Source organism: Mesocricetus auratus, unplaced genomic scaffold (assembly GCF_017639785.1).
Source record: "Mesocricetus auratus isolate SY011 unplaced genomic scaffold, BCM_Maur_2.0 Super-Scaffold_100022, whole genome shotgun sequence".
In the NCBI taxonomy this organism is placed as follows: Eukaryota; Metazoa; Chordata; class Mammalia; order Rodentia; family Cricetidae; genus Mesocricetus; species Mesocricetus auratus.
In genome coordinates, this window is record NW_024429203.1 from 35,949,773 (window position 1) to 35,967,260 (window position 17,488).

At 49.3% G+C, this 17,488-nt stretch overlaps 2 protein-coding genes across 9 annotated transcripts; one reads left to right on the forward strand and one right to left on the reverse strand.

The window, feature by feature from the left end:
• The first annotated feature begins 950 nt into the window (after window positions 1–950).
• On the forward strand, window positions 951–7,088 carry Fam219b (family with sequence similarity 219 member B). Of its 7 annotated transcripts, none has more exons than XR_002382612.2 (6): window positions 951–1,543; window positions 1,720–1,807; window positions 2,296–2,373; window positions 2,750–2,798; window positions 3,206–3,420; window positions 4,612–4,745. XR_002382612.2 is itself a non-coding variant. In XM_040729688.1 (5 exons), exons 1-5 carry the CDS (start codon window positions 1,330–1,332, stop codon window positions 3,217–3,219), a joined length of 462 nt encoding a protein of 153 aa, XP_040585622.1. In that variant the 5' UTR covers window positions 954–1,329; the 3' UTR covers window positions 3,220–3,355. The 7 variants fall into 7 exon arrangements, 5 of the variants coding, with proteins under 5 accessions (XP_040585622.1, XP_040585623.1, XP_012968312.1 ...); XR_002382611.2 differs by having other exon boundaries at window positions 4,609–4,744; XM_040729688.1 differs by lacking the exon at window positions 4,612–4,745 and having other exon boundaries at window positions 954–1,543; window positions 3,187–3,355.
• A 1,667-nt stretch (window positions 7,089–8,755) lies between these two features.
• On the reverse strand, window positions 8,756–17,162 carry Mpi (mannose phosphate isomerase). Of its 2 annotated transcripts, XM_005069589.4 has the most exons (8): window positions 17,084–17,162; window positions 16,506–16,633; window positions 14,941–15,141; window positions 13,382–13,523; window positions 12,906–13,088; window positions 10,827–11,000; window positions 9,634–9,842; window positions 8,756–9,376 (listed from the first exon to the last, which is right to left on the reverse strand). In XM_005069589.4, exons 1-8 carry the CDS (start codon window positions 17,097–17,099, stop codon window positions 9,158–9,160), a joined length of 1,272 nt encoding a protein of 423 aa, XP_005069646.1. In that variant the 5' UTR covers window positions 17,100–17,162; the 3' UTR covers window positions 8,756–9,157. The 2 variants fall into 2 exon arrangements, with proteins under 2 accessions (XP_005069646.1, XP_012968306.1); XM_013112852.3 differs by lacking the exon at window positions 14,941–15,141.
• Between the last annotated feature and the right edge of the window lie 326 nt (window positions 17,163–17,488).

Here is a 17,488-nt window from a genome sequence, read left to right on the forward strand (position 1 = left end):
ATCATTTAACTTTTCATATATGGCACGATTATCACACCACTTTTTATATTTGGCACAAAAAAACCAAAACAAAACACTGTAGCTATTAAGGATAAAATACGAATTACCATACAGATGTTTACAGTCAGCATTATGCCAACCCAGCTAAGTTGCTTAACCCCTCATTTACTGCTTCCGTTTTCAAGTAATCTTTAGTAGCATTTTACAGGGTCTTAACTCCCCGCATTGTGACATTTCCCATCCTTAACATGGGAAAGATTGTTCTTTCTAATACTACTTAACTTTCTCCTTAAGGACTTCCCAGGTGGCTCACCAAATCTAATGACTTCTCAGTTTGTCCACCGCTGGTGTGATTTCTCTGTTGTGTGGTTGTGCCACGTAATGGAGCACCAAATGTTGTTTTTAGGTACAGCAGATGCATCTGAACCTACTGCTGTTTCAGCTCCTGCCAAGGCTCCACTCACAGTCCGCTGCTCAGACCTCGGCCGGGCAGGACTTCTGTGTCCCGCCAGAACCACCTCTGCCGCTGTGGCCAAATGTAGTTTTTAACTAAATCTCTAGCCTTCTGCTTAACCAATAAAGATTCGGGAGTCAGATGCTGGGGTGAAAACCTACTAACAGACCTTCCTCCTTAGCGGTCGACCAAGCAAAATGAACTCTTGTGCAGTCCCAAACGTGTTTCTCTGACTCCCTCTAACTTTTTTTTTTGTTTTGTTTTTTGTTTTTGTTTTACGAGACAGGGTTTCTCTGTATTGTTTTGGAGGCTGTCGGTCCAGGCCGGCCTCGAACTCACAGAGATCCGCCTGCCTCTGCCTCCCGAGTGCTGGGATTAAAGGCATGTGCCACCACCGCCCGGCTTCCCTCCAACTTTCTATGACTACATCCTGTCAGCTAGTTGCTGGCTCCGCCTCTTGACCTAATGTTTTTTTTTTTTATTAACGCAAACTCGGTGTTCACTATGTGATCAAATATCCCACGATAAATAATGATTCTCGGGCACTCAAGGCACACCGAACGAGCCCTTGGGTCGGCACACAGCCGCCACCCTCCATAAATGTTATTTTACTTAGATTATAGACTGAACAGAGATCCTTCTCATCATCAGGCTTAAATGGACTTCGGGTTTCAGAGTGCCGGGAGGCAAGACCTGGGCTGCCTCGCTCCTGACCGTCGCGCGGAACCTTGATGCTCGCCCTCCTGCAGGTCGCGGGGGAACCACCAAGGGAAGCCCGAGCCTGTGCGCCACCATCTTACTAAAGGAGTGTATGCCCCGCCATTCGTTCTTCCCCACGCTGGGCTGGCCGCTGGCGGGGCGGGGCGGGGCCGGTTATGGCGGCCGCAGAGCTCCGGGGACACGCGGTGCGGATGTCCACCCAGGGACCCCGGCCTGTCGCGGCCCCGGACGGCGTGGCAGGAGCCGCAGGCCTGCCCTCTGAACGGGGTGGCGGGGCGGCCCTCCGGCTCGGGGAACGCCCGCCAGCCACTATGGAGAAGCGGGGACCATACATGGTGACGCGCGCACCTTCCATTCAGGCTAAGCTTCGTGAGTGCAGCGGGATTCGTGAGAGCGGGCTGCTGTGGCCTGGGGTTGGGCCCCTAAGTCCCGTGATCTTGTCCCCGGAAGGGAAGGGGTTTAGGTGCAGCCCTCACCCGCCACCGAGAGCCCGGGAAGAGCGGAATGGGGAAGACCCGGCTGACCCAGGACCTTTTGACTTCCAGAAAAGCACCGGGACCTGGCCAAAGCCGTTCTACGGAGAAAGGGCATGCTGGGGGCCTTGCCGAACCGCCCCGATTCTTCAGGGAAAAGGTCTCAGTGGGCCCCACCTCCTCTGTGTCAGAAGCTTCCGAAGAAGGCCTTCCTTTAGCCTCCTGCCTGGGAAGAGGGCGCTGAAGTTTAGCTAGCCAGCTAGTCTGCTGACAGGTTCACCTTAAGAATGGAAACTGGAGCCACCTCTACTCTCCCTTTAAGGCCGTGCTAGTATCACGAAATAGGCTTTGAAATAGGGGAGTTCCATCAGTGCATAGATAAGAATTCATTAAGGGAAGAGATGGTGGAGAGAAGCAGCTTTGCCTGGTTAAAAAGAGGGAGGTGTATTGTTCCTAGGAGCGGTCAGTGGAGTGGGCTAGAGCGTCATTTGAGGAGCCAGAGCCACCTGCACACAACATTGGCTTGTGGCAGATGCGACTGAGTAGAGGGGAAGTCTGGAATGGTCCAATTGGTTCTTTCTGCATAGGGCGAGCAATGCCCTTCCCGGTGAAATGCCCGTGCTTTCTCCCCTCCCCATCTCTCCTCAGGTCAGTGAAGTTTAACAAGGGCTATGCTGCTCTTAGCCAGAGTCCAGATGAAAACCTGGTGTCCCTTGACTCTGACAGGTGAGTACTTTCCTTGGAGATGGTCGGGAGTGACTTGGATAGCACTGCAGATTGCTTGGTACCCTTGCCTGGTGCCTATCTCCTCCAAGGCCTTTCATGCAGAGGGCTGTCCTCTTCTGAGTGCTGTCCCTTCCGGGGATGGCATGGCTGGATGGGTCACCCTGTCCTGTTGTGCCTGCACTGGAAGTGAGAATGACTGTTTCTGCTGAAGTCAACTGAGGGAGCCATTGGTACTCACTAGAGACTCTGGGCTTGAGTTCTGCGGTGTGCGGTCTTTGCTTCATAAGCCCTTCAGACCCCTTGCATGTCCCTCCTTGCCATTTGCAGCTGTGCTCCACAGATGTCCCCTGAACTGATTGTCTTCCTCTTCTCCTAGTGATGGGGAGCTGGAATCCAGATACTCCTCCGGGTATTCCTCTGCAGAGGCAAGTCCAGAGCGCCTGTGTGTGCAGTGCCAGGCTGCAGTCAGCATCACCACTGTCCGAATGCTTGTTTGGTGCCTGCTGTGTGCACAGCACTGTGCTAGATTCTAGTCTGCCCTCTAGTCTGCCACTATGCCCTCCCTCTTCCCTTAGCACAGATAGCAGGTGTCTTAGGAGGGCTGTTGAAAATTCAGGAGACTATATATCCTCAGGATAGAAATGATCTCAGCAGTCTATAATCTAGGAGCCATCTTGATAAATTGCAGCTAAGTGTTTCCTAGCCTTTGTGTGCTGGGATGCTTCCTGTGATTGGGCACTTTGTACATCCAAGAAGCATTGCTTGCTACCCTCCCCCAGCAAACATACAACTCCTTCTTTGGGTCGTTTACAGGTCTTCCTGTTTCTTGCAGCCTGGACCCTCTGAGTCAGCATTCAACCCTCCCCTACCCATCTTCCCCAGAGCCTGCTTTCTTCAGTTCCGTCTCTGGGCAGTTCTGTCTGAGCACGCCTCCTGGGCTGGTCTTTCAGACATCTTTCCAGAATGACTGTCCCAGGGAAAATCACAGGCAGAATAGCATGTGGCAGGACAAGTACAAGAAGCTGAAGTGGGACATGGCTGCACTAGGTCTGTCTTCCTCATTCTCCAATGACTCTTTGGCTAATCTCTCAGTTTCTGCAAATGAGAAAGCAGCTTGCATAACTAAGATTGTCAAAATTAAGAAAACTTGCCGAGTGGTGGTAGTGCACGCCTTTAATCCCAGCACCCAGGAGGCAAAGGTAGGTGGATCTCTGAGAGTTCAAGGTCTGCCTGGTCTACAGAGTTCCAGGACAGCAGAGCTACACAGAGAAACCTTGTCTTGAAAACAGGGGCGGGGGGACCTAAGAAAACTCTTCCAAGAATCCCAATTCTTAAATTTTCCTAGCCTCCCAGCCTGGACTACAGAGTTCCAGAACAGCCAAGGCTGTTAAACACAGAAACCCTGTCTTGGGAAAAAAAAATCCTAGCCTCATTAACTTTCTGCTTGCCAGTTCCCTGATGAAATCAGGCTGACTGGTGTACTTCGAAGTAGCCCAGCCCTGCCAGCAGGGAAGGTAGTAAGAACTTGCAGCGCAGACAAAGATGCTCCCTCCCCCTTTCTGCTGTACTACATATATCTTTAATACTCAAGCCCATGTTTTATTCTCTCTCTCTCTCTCCCTCTCTCTTTCTGCTGTACTGCATATATCTTTAATACTCGAGCCCATGTTTTACTCTCTCTCTCCCTCTCTCTTTTGAGACACTTTCCTCTATATTCTCTGGCTCACCTGGAACTCACTATATAGATCAGACTGGCCTTGAACTCAAGAGAGATCTGCCTGCCTCTGTCTCCCAAGTGTTGAAATCAAAGGTGTGTGCCTCCACACACAATTGGACTGTATTCTTTAAATCTTGACAGGGATATCTGGAATTCCAGTGGGAAAAGTCAGTACAGTGATTTGAACTTGCTCTGTAGACCAGGCTGGCCTTGAACTTACAGATATCTGCCTGCCTCTGCCTCCCGAGTGCTGGGACTAAAGGCGTGCACCACAACTGACCAACTCGGTACAGTGACTTTTTAATGTAAAGCCTGGATACTTTTCAGTAAGCCTCTGGGGAGTTCCTCACTGCTAGAAAGTTGGGAAATGGTGATGCTTCCTTTGTAATCCAGGATGTGGAGTTGGCCTGGGGCTAGGCAGGGCAGGGACAGGAAGCTCAGATGTGACAGGGGCCTGCCTTTGGGCAGCAGCTCTGCTGCTTTGCATCCTGACTTACAGTCCTCTCCTCTTCCTTCAGCAGGTGAGCCAGGATGTGAGCAGGCAGCTGCTGCAGGATGGTTATCACCTGGATGAGATTCCAGATGATGAGGACCTGGACCTCATTCCCCCTAAACCTATCGCCTCTTCCACATGCTCTTGCTGCTGGTGCTGTCTTGGAGACTCTTCCTGTACCCTCCAGTAGTCATAACCCTCCAGGATACACCCTGCTGGTCATGAAGTCTGCAGAGCCCTGATGGCCCTTCATGGCCCAGTGCACTAGATCCTGCTGCCAGCCTAGAGTCATGGAGGCGCTGACCTACAGGCAGCCCTCACCTCGTGCTTCTGTCAGAGCCCCTGTCTGGGTCACAGGCAACAGGTGAAAGTCTGCAGTTCTCTGTTGGGGCAGTTTCAGGAAGCCACTTCAATAAGGGCAGGAGTAAAGGCTTTCTGTGGTTCTTATGCTACTGACAAGGGTTGCTAAGAAAACCATTTGCAGACATTCTGCCTGCCATTTGTTGGGGTGCTCTGAGGAAGGGAAAACAAAGCTCCTCTGCCTAGGCTGTGCTGGGTGGTGTGGTAGGAGGCAGAAAATAGCACTTTTTGGCTTGCAGTAAGAATCTAAAAGAATGTAACAGACTGATTCAAGAAATTCTGTTTTTCTTGCTCCAACTCTAAGGTCAGTTAACAGGTTTGAACTTCAAGAAAGCACAAAGTGTGTTGTTACTTCAGGTTACATCTGTCTAGTTATGACAAGGAATATAGCTTAATGATGATGTGGAATTCTGGCTTTTGGAACCTCTGGACTTGGGATATTCTACTGGTCCTTCTGTATGGATGGGTTTAGTAACTGGTCAGCCTTTCCCTAGTTAAAAGGAAACTGCTCTATCATGTATATGTACATTTATCTATAGTTCCTTGACATTGGCTCGTTTTTTCTACCTGTTTTTTGTTTGTTTTAATCTAATAGTTAATTGGTTCCTGGGGCTGGTACCAGAAGCCTGCAGTTTTGTGATTACCAGCAGAGGGAGCTGCTGGGCAGTCAGTGCCTTCTGTGCTTAGATTTTTAACTTTGAGAACAGATGTCCTGGTGTAGCTTTGGCCTACATGGAAATGGTCAAACAGGATGGGGAGGAGAGACCTAAGCCAGCTCCTGGACCCCACTTGAGATAGATCAGTTTGCAGTGGAAGGGGAACGTCCCCCTTCTAACAAGGTTTATTCCTATGGCACATGCCTCTGCCCCAGCACAGAGCTCACAGGCTGAAGGCTGTGTATACTCTAGTAGAACACTTGCCTAGCATGTGCAATGCTCTGGGTTCCAGTCCACTGGGGGCTGGGGGTATGGAACACAGCAAACCTGTGAGTGAGCACAGGCTTTCTCAACCCCAAGCCTGAACACAACAAATACAGGGGTAATTTTTCTTGCAATACTATGCCTTTCTGGAATTTCGTTTTCCAGGATGTCTCCCCTACCTTTCCTTTATCTTACCCAGGTGTGTGGTGTGACTTGGAGTGGAAAGGGTTCCCAGCATAAAGGGCACAGTAGTCAGGATTAGGGGTTGGGCACAACATGTCACTGTCATGTCCAGTGACTACTAGAGGCATAGGAGGAATGATGTGCCACCTATGGTAGCAGAAAGGGTAAGATCAAAAGATAAGTCCTTCACTGTTACTTGGCCACAAACCTGTCCTTGTGCTAGCCTGCTAATACCCAACAGGCTTTTCTTCTCAGGCAGCAGAAGGTTGAAGAGACCATGTCTAGGGGCTTTTTACTCAACTACTGAGCAGAATCATAGGAGGGGATGGGACAGCAACCAGAGGCACATCTGCTTGGTTCCTGGGACTGGGTTATAGATGTGAATTACGTTCTGCAGAGGGACTCTGCAACTCTAAGCAGATATCTCACATTCTGAGCACCTTATGTTAAGGCCTGCAGGGAAGGACCACAGACCACATCCAAGCCTTTTGGAGCCCTGCAGAGGTGAAGCACGTGTGGAAGGGAAGAGATGTGGTTCAGTGTAGAGAAAGACTAGATGGTGTGGTTCAGTGAGGGCCAGGGATGCCTGTGGAGTCCTAGTTCTGTTGGGAGTTGGTCAAGACAGAGTGGTTTGGGCATTTGGCAGCTGGGGGGGGGAGTAACCCCAAACCACACCCTTTGGGGTGATTGTTGCTGTAATCAACTTTGAAGTACTTGGCTGGAACAGTCCCTAGGAGGGAAGTTCTGGAGCTGGGCGGCCTTGTATGGGAAAGCTCAGGGATGTGGAGCAGGTGACAGTGTCCAGTTAGGAGGGCAGAAACAGCTGTTAGGGGATGGACAAGATAACACCAATAAAGGCACACTGGTAGCTAGATTCTAACTGCCCAATTCAGAGTGCTGGGTGTCCTGCAGGAGGCAGTCCCTGGGAAGAAGTGTATCTGAGCTTCTTCAGGAATGGTTCCACCTAATGTTTACAAACCACTGCTCTAAGACCTCTTGGCTTGTACTTCTACAGTCTGTTATAATAAATGCAGTCATGGTAGTTGACCTGTATTGTATTGCATTGGTTGGGGTGGGGACACTTTTTGAGACAGGATTTGTTTGTATAGCCCTGGCTGTCCTAGAACTCAATCTGTAGACTAGACTGTCTGCAAACTCAGAGATCTGCCTGCCTCTCCCTCCTTAGCGCTGGGATTAAAGATGTGTGCCACCATATATGATTTGCTTTGGGAGGTTTAAGAAAGGCCTGCATATGCTGAAACAATAACTTAGTCCGACCATGGCATGCCTCCTGAAAACTTTTTCTGCTGTTCCCCAAGGATATTATTTTGGAGGCTGTGAGTAGAATGGACCCTTGGCTTTAGAATGGGTGAGCCTTTAGCAGACCCTCTTCAGACTATTATTGTTTTTTGTGTGTCTGTGTATACATGTAGGTGTAACATGGCAAATGTGTTGATCAGGGAACAACTTTCAGGAGTAGGTTCTCTTTCTACCATGTAGATCCCAGGGGTTGAATTTAGGTCATCAGGCTTGGTGGCAAGCCCTTTTACTCCATGAGCCATCACTCTGGCCTCAGCTGTTTTTGTGGGGTTTTTCGTTTTGTTTTTTTAAGCCAGAGAAATTGTGTAATACGTGCTAAGGATGGTGGTGCATGCCTATAATTACCTGGGAGGTAAAGGCAGGGATCTGTTCAGGTCATCCCCCAATACATGGGGATTTCTTTTTTTTGTTTTGTTTTGTTTTTTTGTTTTTACGAGACAGGGCTTCTCTGTATTGTTTTGGAGGCTATCGGTCCAGCCCGGCCTTGAACTCACAGAGATCTGCCTGCCTCTGCCTCCCGAGTGCTGGGATTAAAGGCGTGCGCCACCACCACCCGGCTCAGGGATTTCTTGTTTGGTTTTTAAGTTGTATCTTATGTGTGTGTGCGCGGAGTATATGTTTGTGCATCATTCGTATGCAGCTGCAGGAGCCCATGGAGGTCAGAAGCATCACATCTCTTAGAATGAGTTACAGACAGTTGTGAGCCACCACATGGGAGCTAAGAACCAAACCTGGGTTCTCTGTAAGTACTTTTAGCTGCTGAGTCATCTCTCCAACCTCCAATACACAACATTAGCCTGAGCTATATGAGAACCTCAAAAATATCTAAAAGGGACTCAGGTGGCTCAGTTGTTAAAGAGATTACTGTGCAAGCATGAGAACCTGAGTTCAGATCCCTGACCTCTCCTCCCCCAGCACCCAAATAAAAAGTCAAAGGCAGCGGCACATACCTGTAATCCCAGTTCTGGGGAGGCTGAGCCAGGAGGCTCATTAAAGCTTTCTACCAGTCAGCCTAGCTGAATTAGTGAGTTCCAGTGGATGGCTCTTGAGTAGTAACACTGAGGTACATGTGCACATACATAAACATGTTCACACACCAGAAGCCATCTGAAGCTGAGACAGAAGTACAACTTCAAAGCCAACCTTTGGAACACAGCAAGATAGTCTCAAAAATAAGTACACTAGAAGAGCAGCCAAGGCCTGCCTGCGGGCTGTGCATCTGAGGCTGAGGCTGGCTTCCTCTTCACCCTGTCCTATAAAAGGATTCTGGAATCCAGCCTGCCCACCCCTAGGAAGCTGTATCAAGCAGAATCAAGACCAAAATTGGACATCAGAGAGCTCTTTCTGCCCACATCAGGGGCAGGAATACCAACTGCTCTTTAGTCCTTATCCTTGACACAAGTGATCTTTAATTACTTTGACAGAACTAGGGGGAGTAAGCTTCATTAGTCCACTGGCCTGTCACTTAGATGGATGCTGATCTGATGCTGGGTCACAATGTTTTGTTAGTTGGGGCAGAGTTGTTGCCTCCTGAATAGACACATCTGACTCAGAGGTAGCAAGGAGTGTTGAGAGAACAGTGGAGTGGAGTGGTAGGCCTCAGTCTTCACATAGACCCCTCATCCTGAAGATAGTCCAACCTGGGCATGCTCTGGAGTCACTAATGCCAAGCTCTCTACTATTCCAGCATGCACCAAAGAGTGCACAATAGGGACAAAGATTGGGCTGAACCTGAAAGGTGGAGCTGGCCAAGATATAGGTGATGGGCAGAGAGGGTGGAAAGGCTGGTCTCTACAGCAGACAGCAGGCCCGGAATATCAGCAGATCCTTGGCCACAGTAAGCTTCAGTGAGACACTCTCATTGGCCCCAATGAAGAGCACTCCACCACGCTGCAAAGGGATCTCTCCTTGAACTGTGGGTGTGGTAGCTGTCACTGTCCCTTGGACCATCAGAAGGATGCTGGCAGAGTCTACTGCCAAGATCTTGTATTCAGTGACAGAGCCAGGGACCTGGTAGAAAGAAGTGATGGATACTATAGTTTATACTCTGCCCCTGGGTGCTAGAGACACCTCAAGGGCCCTGCTGCCTCCTTCCCCACTGTTGAGGCTCTTGGCACCATGGAAACCCACATCTGGTCCCTGGTAGAGAAGTAGATGAGTTCTGTGGCTGCCATACTAAGTGGGCTTGACAGGAAATCCAGCCCCAGGTATAGCCCTGTAGGTTTGACATGTTACACAAAGGATACCCACCTGGCCCATGTACTCACCTCCATCTTCATAACAGTGAAGTCTGGCACAGGGGGGTCATAGATGGAGAGATAGGGGTCATCTTGACTCCGTGTTGGGGTAAACAGCCTGTCCTTGCTGGGGCTAGGTGTGTAGTTGAGCATTTCACATAGGGTTGGCACATCAATGAATTTGGGTGTCAGGCCAGCACGCACAGTATTGTCTGAACATGCCATGCATTCCACACAGTCTGAGAACAGATAAATCATGTGCTAAGATGGTGAAGTAAGCCATGGAGTTTGGCTCTCCAGGGCTGGGCCTACTAACTTAGGCATATGCATGCCCTATAAATCAGTTATGTGAATAGAATTGTGGGAGAATATGATGAAGGTAATAGGCATCAAATTGTATTAACCCCTAATGTTAACATGACTTCTGCAACAGAATCCTGTGAGTGGATAAGCTGTCAAAGTCAAATGGGAGGCCAGTCAGATCTGGTGGTCATGCCTATAATCACAGAACACACAAGGCTGAAGTAGGAGGGTTGCCATGAATTTGAGGCTAGCCTGGGCTACAGAGTGAGACCCTGTCTCAAAACAAGAATAGCAACAAAGAGGATGGTCAAAGTGGGTAAAACCATTTGCCATGCAAACATGTGGTCCTGTGTTCAAAGGCCAAAGACACATATTAAAACAAGTGTGTAGTACAAATAGTTGTAATCCCATTCCTATGGGAAGATACAAGAATCTCTGGAAGTTCACAGGACAACTAGATGGAGTATGTGTCAAAAAAAGAAAAAGAAAAAAGAGACCTTCATGCAAACAGAATGAGGCCCAACCCTTAGCCCCCAGGTTGTCCTGGTCTCCACATGCACCCTATGGTACATACATTCACAACAAGTGACATCCTTCTGTTGTATCACCCATATTGTAGTGTAAAAGTCTGCAGGCAAACACCAATGATAGGACAAAGAACAGCAGCTTTGTCTAGTGTGGCTTGGCTCAAACTGATTTCCACACTCATCAAAGGGGCTTAACACCAGAACTTGTGGCTGGTAGCAGGTTTTAAGCTATGTCTACCACCCAGCTGGCAGCCATCATCCATATTGGCTCAACCATCCTCCCAGGTGCTTACAGAGGCCTCACCAACCACCCTCTTTTATCGACACACACACAAAAAAAAAACAAGGTCCATGGGGGATGGCAGTGGGGCATACTACTAAAATGGGGCTCACCTCCCTTCAGGTAGGCATGGGGCACATTGGCCTCCAGAAACATGGCTTCCCCCGGCTTTAAGGTGAGCAGGTTCAGGAAGTAGATGGCGAAACATCCAATATCACCCGGGTACTGCTGGTGCAGCTGCAGCAAGAGCTTCCCACAAATGTCATCCATGCTGTTTCCGGCAGATACTGAGGGTCACAGAGCATCCCAAGGCCACTAAGACACACGTGGTAGTCACAGCTTCACCCTGATGAGGGACTCTTGGGGAACAGTTCCTGCCCCTACGAATGCAGTTGCTATGCCAAGCCACTTCTAAACATCCATAATATGCCCCATCTTTGATGTTCAGTCATCCTCACTCAGTCTTTCTGTTTCACAAAAATGCCATCTCTCACCCCCACCATCTGCATGACTGGCCTGACTACAGCAGCTGGGCATTGTGATGTACAGCTAACATCCTAGCACCAAAGCAGAAGAATCACCATGAGTGAAGGGTAGACTGGACTATATACCACACTCTAATACAGTCTGGACTGCAAAGTATGGCCCTGTCTCAAATGACACAGGCTAGGGATGCAGCTCAGTTGGTACAGTGCTTGCCCAACATGCATGAAACCCTAGGTTTGGTCCTAGCTCCACAAAGACAGACATCGTGACACGTACCAGTAATCCCAGCACACAGGAAGTACAAGCAGAAATGTCAGAATTTGGCTATCTAATGAGTTTGAGGCCACTCAACTCATTGGTTACAAGAAACCTTGTCTCAAAGAGAGGTGGGAGATAAAATTGCATGAGAAATATTTAAAACACAGATACCACTAGCATCTCCAGTTTAGATTTTGACAAAAATACCTCCAGACAAAAACAGTCTCCTGGTTAGGGACCACTCACAGTTCTTGAGCTCAAAATCTATTATAGGTAAGTAGATAGCTCAAAAGCTTCATGAAAAGCGTCAAATTTCCTATAAGTCAAGGACTTCCCCTTTGTCAGCACTGGAACTCCCACGTCTCAAGAAATCTGTTCATCTTAGACAAACTGGGATGGTCGTCTACCCCAGAGAGCACAAGGTATAATGTGCTCTGGGCTAAAAGGTACCCTGGAGACAGACTGAGGGAAGATAAGCTCAGCCTGGGCTGGAGACATGAGGGAGGTTTCTTGGAAGGGCAGAGGCAGGGGCAGGGTGATCTGAGTTTCCTGGAGCATGCAAAGAAGTGGGGAGTGCATTCAGAATATATAGGAACCACAATAGAGACAGCAGTGTTCCAAGTGGAAGGGTGGTTTGTTTGGTCTCTATACAGAGACTTGCTCAATGGCTACTCTGCTAAACTAGAGAATGCCAGTTTTAACTAATGAGCGCATAAGCCTAAGGGATCACTGCATACTTGGATGTCAGACAGAGCTCAGGTCAGGGTTCTCCAAGAGCATGCAAAACCACACAAAACAAGAGGCTACACTCAGGTGAGAGCAAACAGCTGTGGTGCAAAGGCAACACAGCAGGGACTTAGGAAAAGAGAGGGTTCTGGGGCTGCCTGGAGAAGAAGGACCTCATCAACTGGCACACAGCTCCTGAGTCTATCAATCTGGCTTCTCACTGGCTGTACTGACTCTTCAGGCCAACAGTGACACAACCACACCCACCATGGTCATTTCCTGAACTCTGTTAGCACAAGGTTGGGCACCTAGGAGGGCTTTAAGAAAGAACTAATGGTTAAGAGCACAAGACTTGAGTCCTCTAGAGATGAGTGAGCTCCTTGGTCCTTTCTTGCTCCCTAGTCCCCCAAGTGCAAGTCTGTCCCATGGGAAGCAGCTGGAGGGCTGGAAAGAATCTGGAAGTGCCTGGGTGGAGGGCATTGGTAGAATCCTCTAGGCCAGTCAGCTTTTAGCCACCTACAGAAAACCAGTTAGGAGGTAGCACCCACCCAGGGGCCTCATTCCACAAAGGCTAGGCAAGAAACGGCAGTAGCCGATCTTAGTGCCTATCTAGATTCCACTTGGGGAAAGAGGCTGGAACCCTGTATGCATGGCCTCGTCTCTGCCTGTGTCAAGAGTCTAGGCTAGGGCACTGCATCCACCCGGGTCTCTGCCACACCCACCTTGCTGGGAGATCCGTTTCACCAACAGGTTAAGCTGCTCCACCACTACCTTCTTCTCAGCCTTCATCAGGTGGGAGAAGCAGTTCCTCAGAGCAGAGGCCACAGCCTCAGGACCCCCACTCATGCTCTGCTTTAGCTGTTCCGTGGCATCCTCTCCAGTCAGGGACTGGAGCTCAGGCACCTCTGCAGTGGTCAGGCCAAGGAGATGGAAGATGAAACACTGAGAAGTGAGGACCTCCCACCGTGTCCCTAACCAAAGACCCTGCCGTGTAAACATCTGTTCACCCCCAGTCCTCAGCAACCACACCTGAGTCTAGTCTCACTATCTGCCCACTGCCCCCCAAATTGCCTCATTAGGCCAAGATCCCTTTAGTTCCTATGATATTCAGCCTCTGCTCTCTGTCTCTGTTTGGCCCAGGTTCCTCATGCATCCCAGGGCCAGTACATATGCCCTCAGCATTCCTGTCCAACCTTACTCTTCAGGAAGGTCACAATCTCCTCCACTGGCCGGAAACCACACAAGCCCTGGAAGGAGGTGAGGGCAATGGCCATTTCTGGCTTGTGGTTGGCATCAGGGTAGTGCTGTGGAGCCTGGAGGTGCAGCTTCTCTGCCAGCTCCTGTGGGCAGGTAGGGAAGGACAACAGCTGGGGTACAGACATATCAGCAGGATTACTGGTCTCTGGAGCCCCTGCTGCCCAGCCGTCCCAGCTGCCAATGACAATGAAGCCAGTCAAGGCATCATGCAGAAACTTGGGGTTCAGCTAACCCAAGGCAGAGAAATGGCCCAAATCTGGGGTGGGGGAACTAGGACAGACTTAAGAAATCTGGCCTGTGGCACAGGAACTCCAAACGGCAAACATAGCTGTGTGACTTGGGTAATGATTTTTGGGGAGGTAGAGTTAGGCATGTCTAGAGTATTAGGTCATCCTCAGCTACACAATCAGTTTGAGGCCAGCTTGGTCTACAAAAACCCCAAAATTATAGGTTGGAAAAATGGCTTGGTAGTTAAGAGCACTTGTTGCTCTCGCAAAGGGCTCAGGTTCTTTTCCTAGCACCCATATGGTGGTTCACAACTATTTGTATCTCCAGTTCCATGGGATCTGAGGCCCTCTTACTTCAAAAGGCACCAAGCATGCATGTGATATACATACATGGAGGCAAACACTCATGCACATATAATAAAATAATCTCTAAAAATTTTTAAAAAGCCAGGTGGTGGTAGCTCATACCTTTAATCCTAGCATTCAGGAGGTAGAGCCAGGAGGATCTTTGAGTTCAAGGTCAGCCTGCTTTACAGAGTGAGTTCCAGGACAGCCAGGGCTACACAGAGAAACCTCGACTCAAAAAACAAACAAACAAAACAAAACAAAAAATTTATTTTTTTCTTTAAAGGGGTTATGCTAGAGCTATAGCTCAGTGGTTAAGAGCACTGGTTGCTCTTCTAGAAGTCCTGGGTTCAATTCCCAGCACCCACTATTGCTCCAGTCTGAGAGGACCTGATGTCCTCTTCTGGCCTCCCAAAAAAACTATACTCATGTAATGCACAGGCCTATATGCAGACAAAACACTCACACACAAAAGAAAAATACAAAAGTGTTAAACATTTTTTAAAAGAGGAGTTTAGACAGACTGTTTAAGCTAGGTTGGGTCATGTTCAAGAAAATTATACAACAGGTGCAGCCAAAGCAACAGCTGGGGTGCCTGCCATGTCCTGGAATTCTGATATTGAACTCTCCAAGAGAGCCAGGCGGGGAAATGGCAGATATGAATAGACCTAGGCTGGGGGAGGGGGAGCCAAGGACGGATGTGGAGAAGCTCTCTTGGCATAGGCCAGTCAGTTGTCCACTTAAGACTTAGCTTCTGCACATGTCACCAGCATCTGTCCCTGAGCAGGCAAACTGCGATTAGTAAGACTTGCTTAGATTTAGCCCCGAGCTAGAGCCTAGTGTGGACAGGGTGTAAGCAGGGATAAATCTATGGGTAGGCCCACCAAAACCCACCCTACCCTGACGTCTGCACCCCCTGGTCCTCTACCTTGTTAGGGTGTGCCTGGATAGACAGGGCTGTTTCCACAGAGAGCACTTTGAAGAGGAAGGGCAGCTTGCCATTAAAGGTGTCTTTGACCTTTGTGCCTAAGCAGTTCTGGTTGTCAGCAATCCACTGGCCTAAGGTCTTCTGGGAAATACTGTTGTCAAGGATCCTGGCATCTCCCCGGGGGTGTGTCCCCATCCACAGCTGGAAGGACGGGAAAGTTGAGAAAGAAGGAAGCAACTGACATCCCAGTATGTATGAGGAGGCATGTACCAGTACAATGGTGTATGGGTACTGGGGATCAAGCCCAGCGCCTCACATATGGAAAGTCAGTACTCTACCATTGTCTGTCCAATGGGGAGAACGACACTTCAATGTCTCTGAAAGCATGAGTCTCAGTGACAGTTCTGTGAGGGGTGAACATTCATCATTTCAGTCTCAAAAGACAAAACCTCCCTATGCTTTGACTTTTCCCTTCTCAATAGAAGGAATGAATTTGGGGTTAGTACAAATGAAAAATCAGGGAGCTGGAGAAATGGCTCAGTGGTCAGAGATCTTGTTGCTCTTCCAAAGCATCCACCGTCAGTTTCCAGAACCCACATCAAGCAGGGCTCACAACCTCCTATAACTCCAGCTCCAGGGGATCCACTGCCTCTGGCCTCAAGCACCTGCTCTCACATGCAGACATACACACATATGTATTAATATACATAATTAAAAATATAACAATGTTTATAAAAATAAATGTTAAAGAGAAAGGTTAATCAAAGTTAAACATCTATTTTTGGCCAGGAGAGGTGTTTCATGCCTATAATCCTAGCACTTAGGATGTAGAAGATGGGAGACTGGGAGTTCGAGGTCATTCTCAACTCCACAGCAAGACTGAGACCAGCTTAGGCACCGTGAGACAGTCTCAGAAAAATCAAACAAATGGAAAAGATTCGGTAAGTAGCCGGGCGTTGGTGGCGCAAGCCTTTAATCCCAGCACTCGGGAGGCAGAGGCAGGCGGATCTCTGTAAGTTCGAGACCAGCCTGGACTACCAAGCGAGTTCCAGGACAGGCTCCAAAGCCACAGAGAAACCCTGTCTCGAAAAACCAAAAAAAAAAAAAAAAGATTCGGTAAGTGCCGAGAGCTGTCCTGGAAAGAAGAGTAGCACCAAGGTTCAAAAAACCCCAGATGCTGGGCATGGTGGCGCACACCTTTAAAGCACTAGGGAGGCAGAGGCAGGCAATCTCTGAGTTCAAGGCCAGCTTGGTCTGCAGAGCTCTTTCCAGAACAGTCAGGACTACACAGAGAAACCCTGCGTCTGAAAAAAAAAAATCTCAGAAGTTTTATCTTTCTCTGTATGAGACCGAGCTTTGATAGAGACCAGGCAGATCCTTCTGCCTCAGCCTCCCCCAGTTCTGTAATTACAATGCTCTGCCTACCGCTCTCTTTGTGCACTGCCTGGTCTGAGGAATGTCTTCTGCGGGCTGCAGAGATTTTTCTCAGCTGATCCACAAGGCCTGTTCCAGGTCCTCTGGTCTCACTTAGGGTAAAGTGGACTGCTGTGCAGCCAGGGCCTTACCTCTGCGTAAGGCTTGTCCTCTGAGATCTGGGCCAGAGGGTCACTGCTGGCCAGCAGACACGCCACTTCACTGTTGGAGCCCATCTTCCCCCAGGCATACTGCTGCACCACACAGGAAAGTGGGAACACTGGGGACACAGACAGAGGGTCAGTTTCCATTCCACTCTTCAGACCTGGCCCTAGTGCTTGGGAACAAGGAACGAGAGGGAAGTTCTAAGGGCAGAGCCACACGAGTCTATGAGTTGTGGGATAACACCTCTCAGTTCCGCAGTTCTGGATGCTCCCATCTGTAAGATTGGCAGATACGGATCTTGTCTACCATGGGGAAGAAATGGGTTCAGGTGATAGGGAGGGAAAAGGAAGTAACTATTCATCTCTCCGCACTCGATCGGTCCCGTAATGATCCAAGCGCACCTAGGAGCCCTAGTCAATCGACCCCCGGTTGCAATCCCCACTCCAGATACCCTCCTGGGCCCAGAGTTCGCGGGAATGGTGGCGACCTGCCATGGCGACCCTGACAAGATTAATCCCCAAGACGCGACCACCACCAAGGTAACCAGCACCGGACAACGGCTCACCTCGCTGGCTCGCCATCCTAGCCGCCGGAGACCCGGCTTCAGGCACGTAAGCCCTTCCCAGCAGCCTCCGCTGCTCTAAGCGCAAAGCTTGTCGGGAAATGTAGTTCACAGAACCCACCGCCTCCTACATCTGCAGTCAGGAACCCCCAGTTGCCGAAAAGTATTCCCCCTAATACTTGGTCAGACCACTCTGCCTTCCAATTCTTTTTATCCGTATGTAAGTACACTATTAATGTATTCCAAGTATACATCAGAGAGCAAGAAAACACTACTTTTAACAGTGTGTCTAAATAACCAGGCGTAGTAGCACACCCCTATAATTCCAGCACTTAGGGATCCGAGGCAGGAGGATTGTCTTGAGTTCCGAATCAGCCTGAGGCACATAGTAAGACCCTGTCACAAACA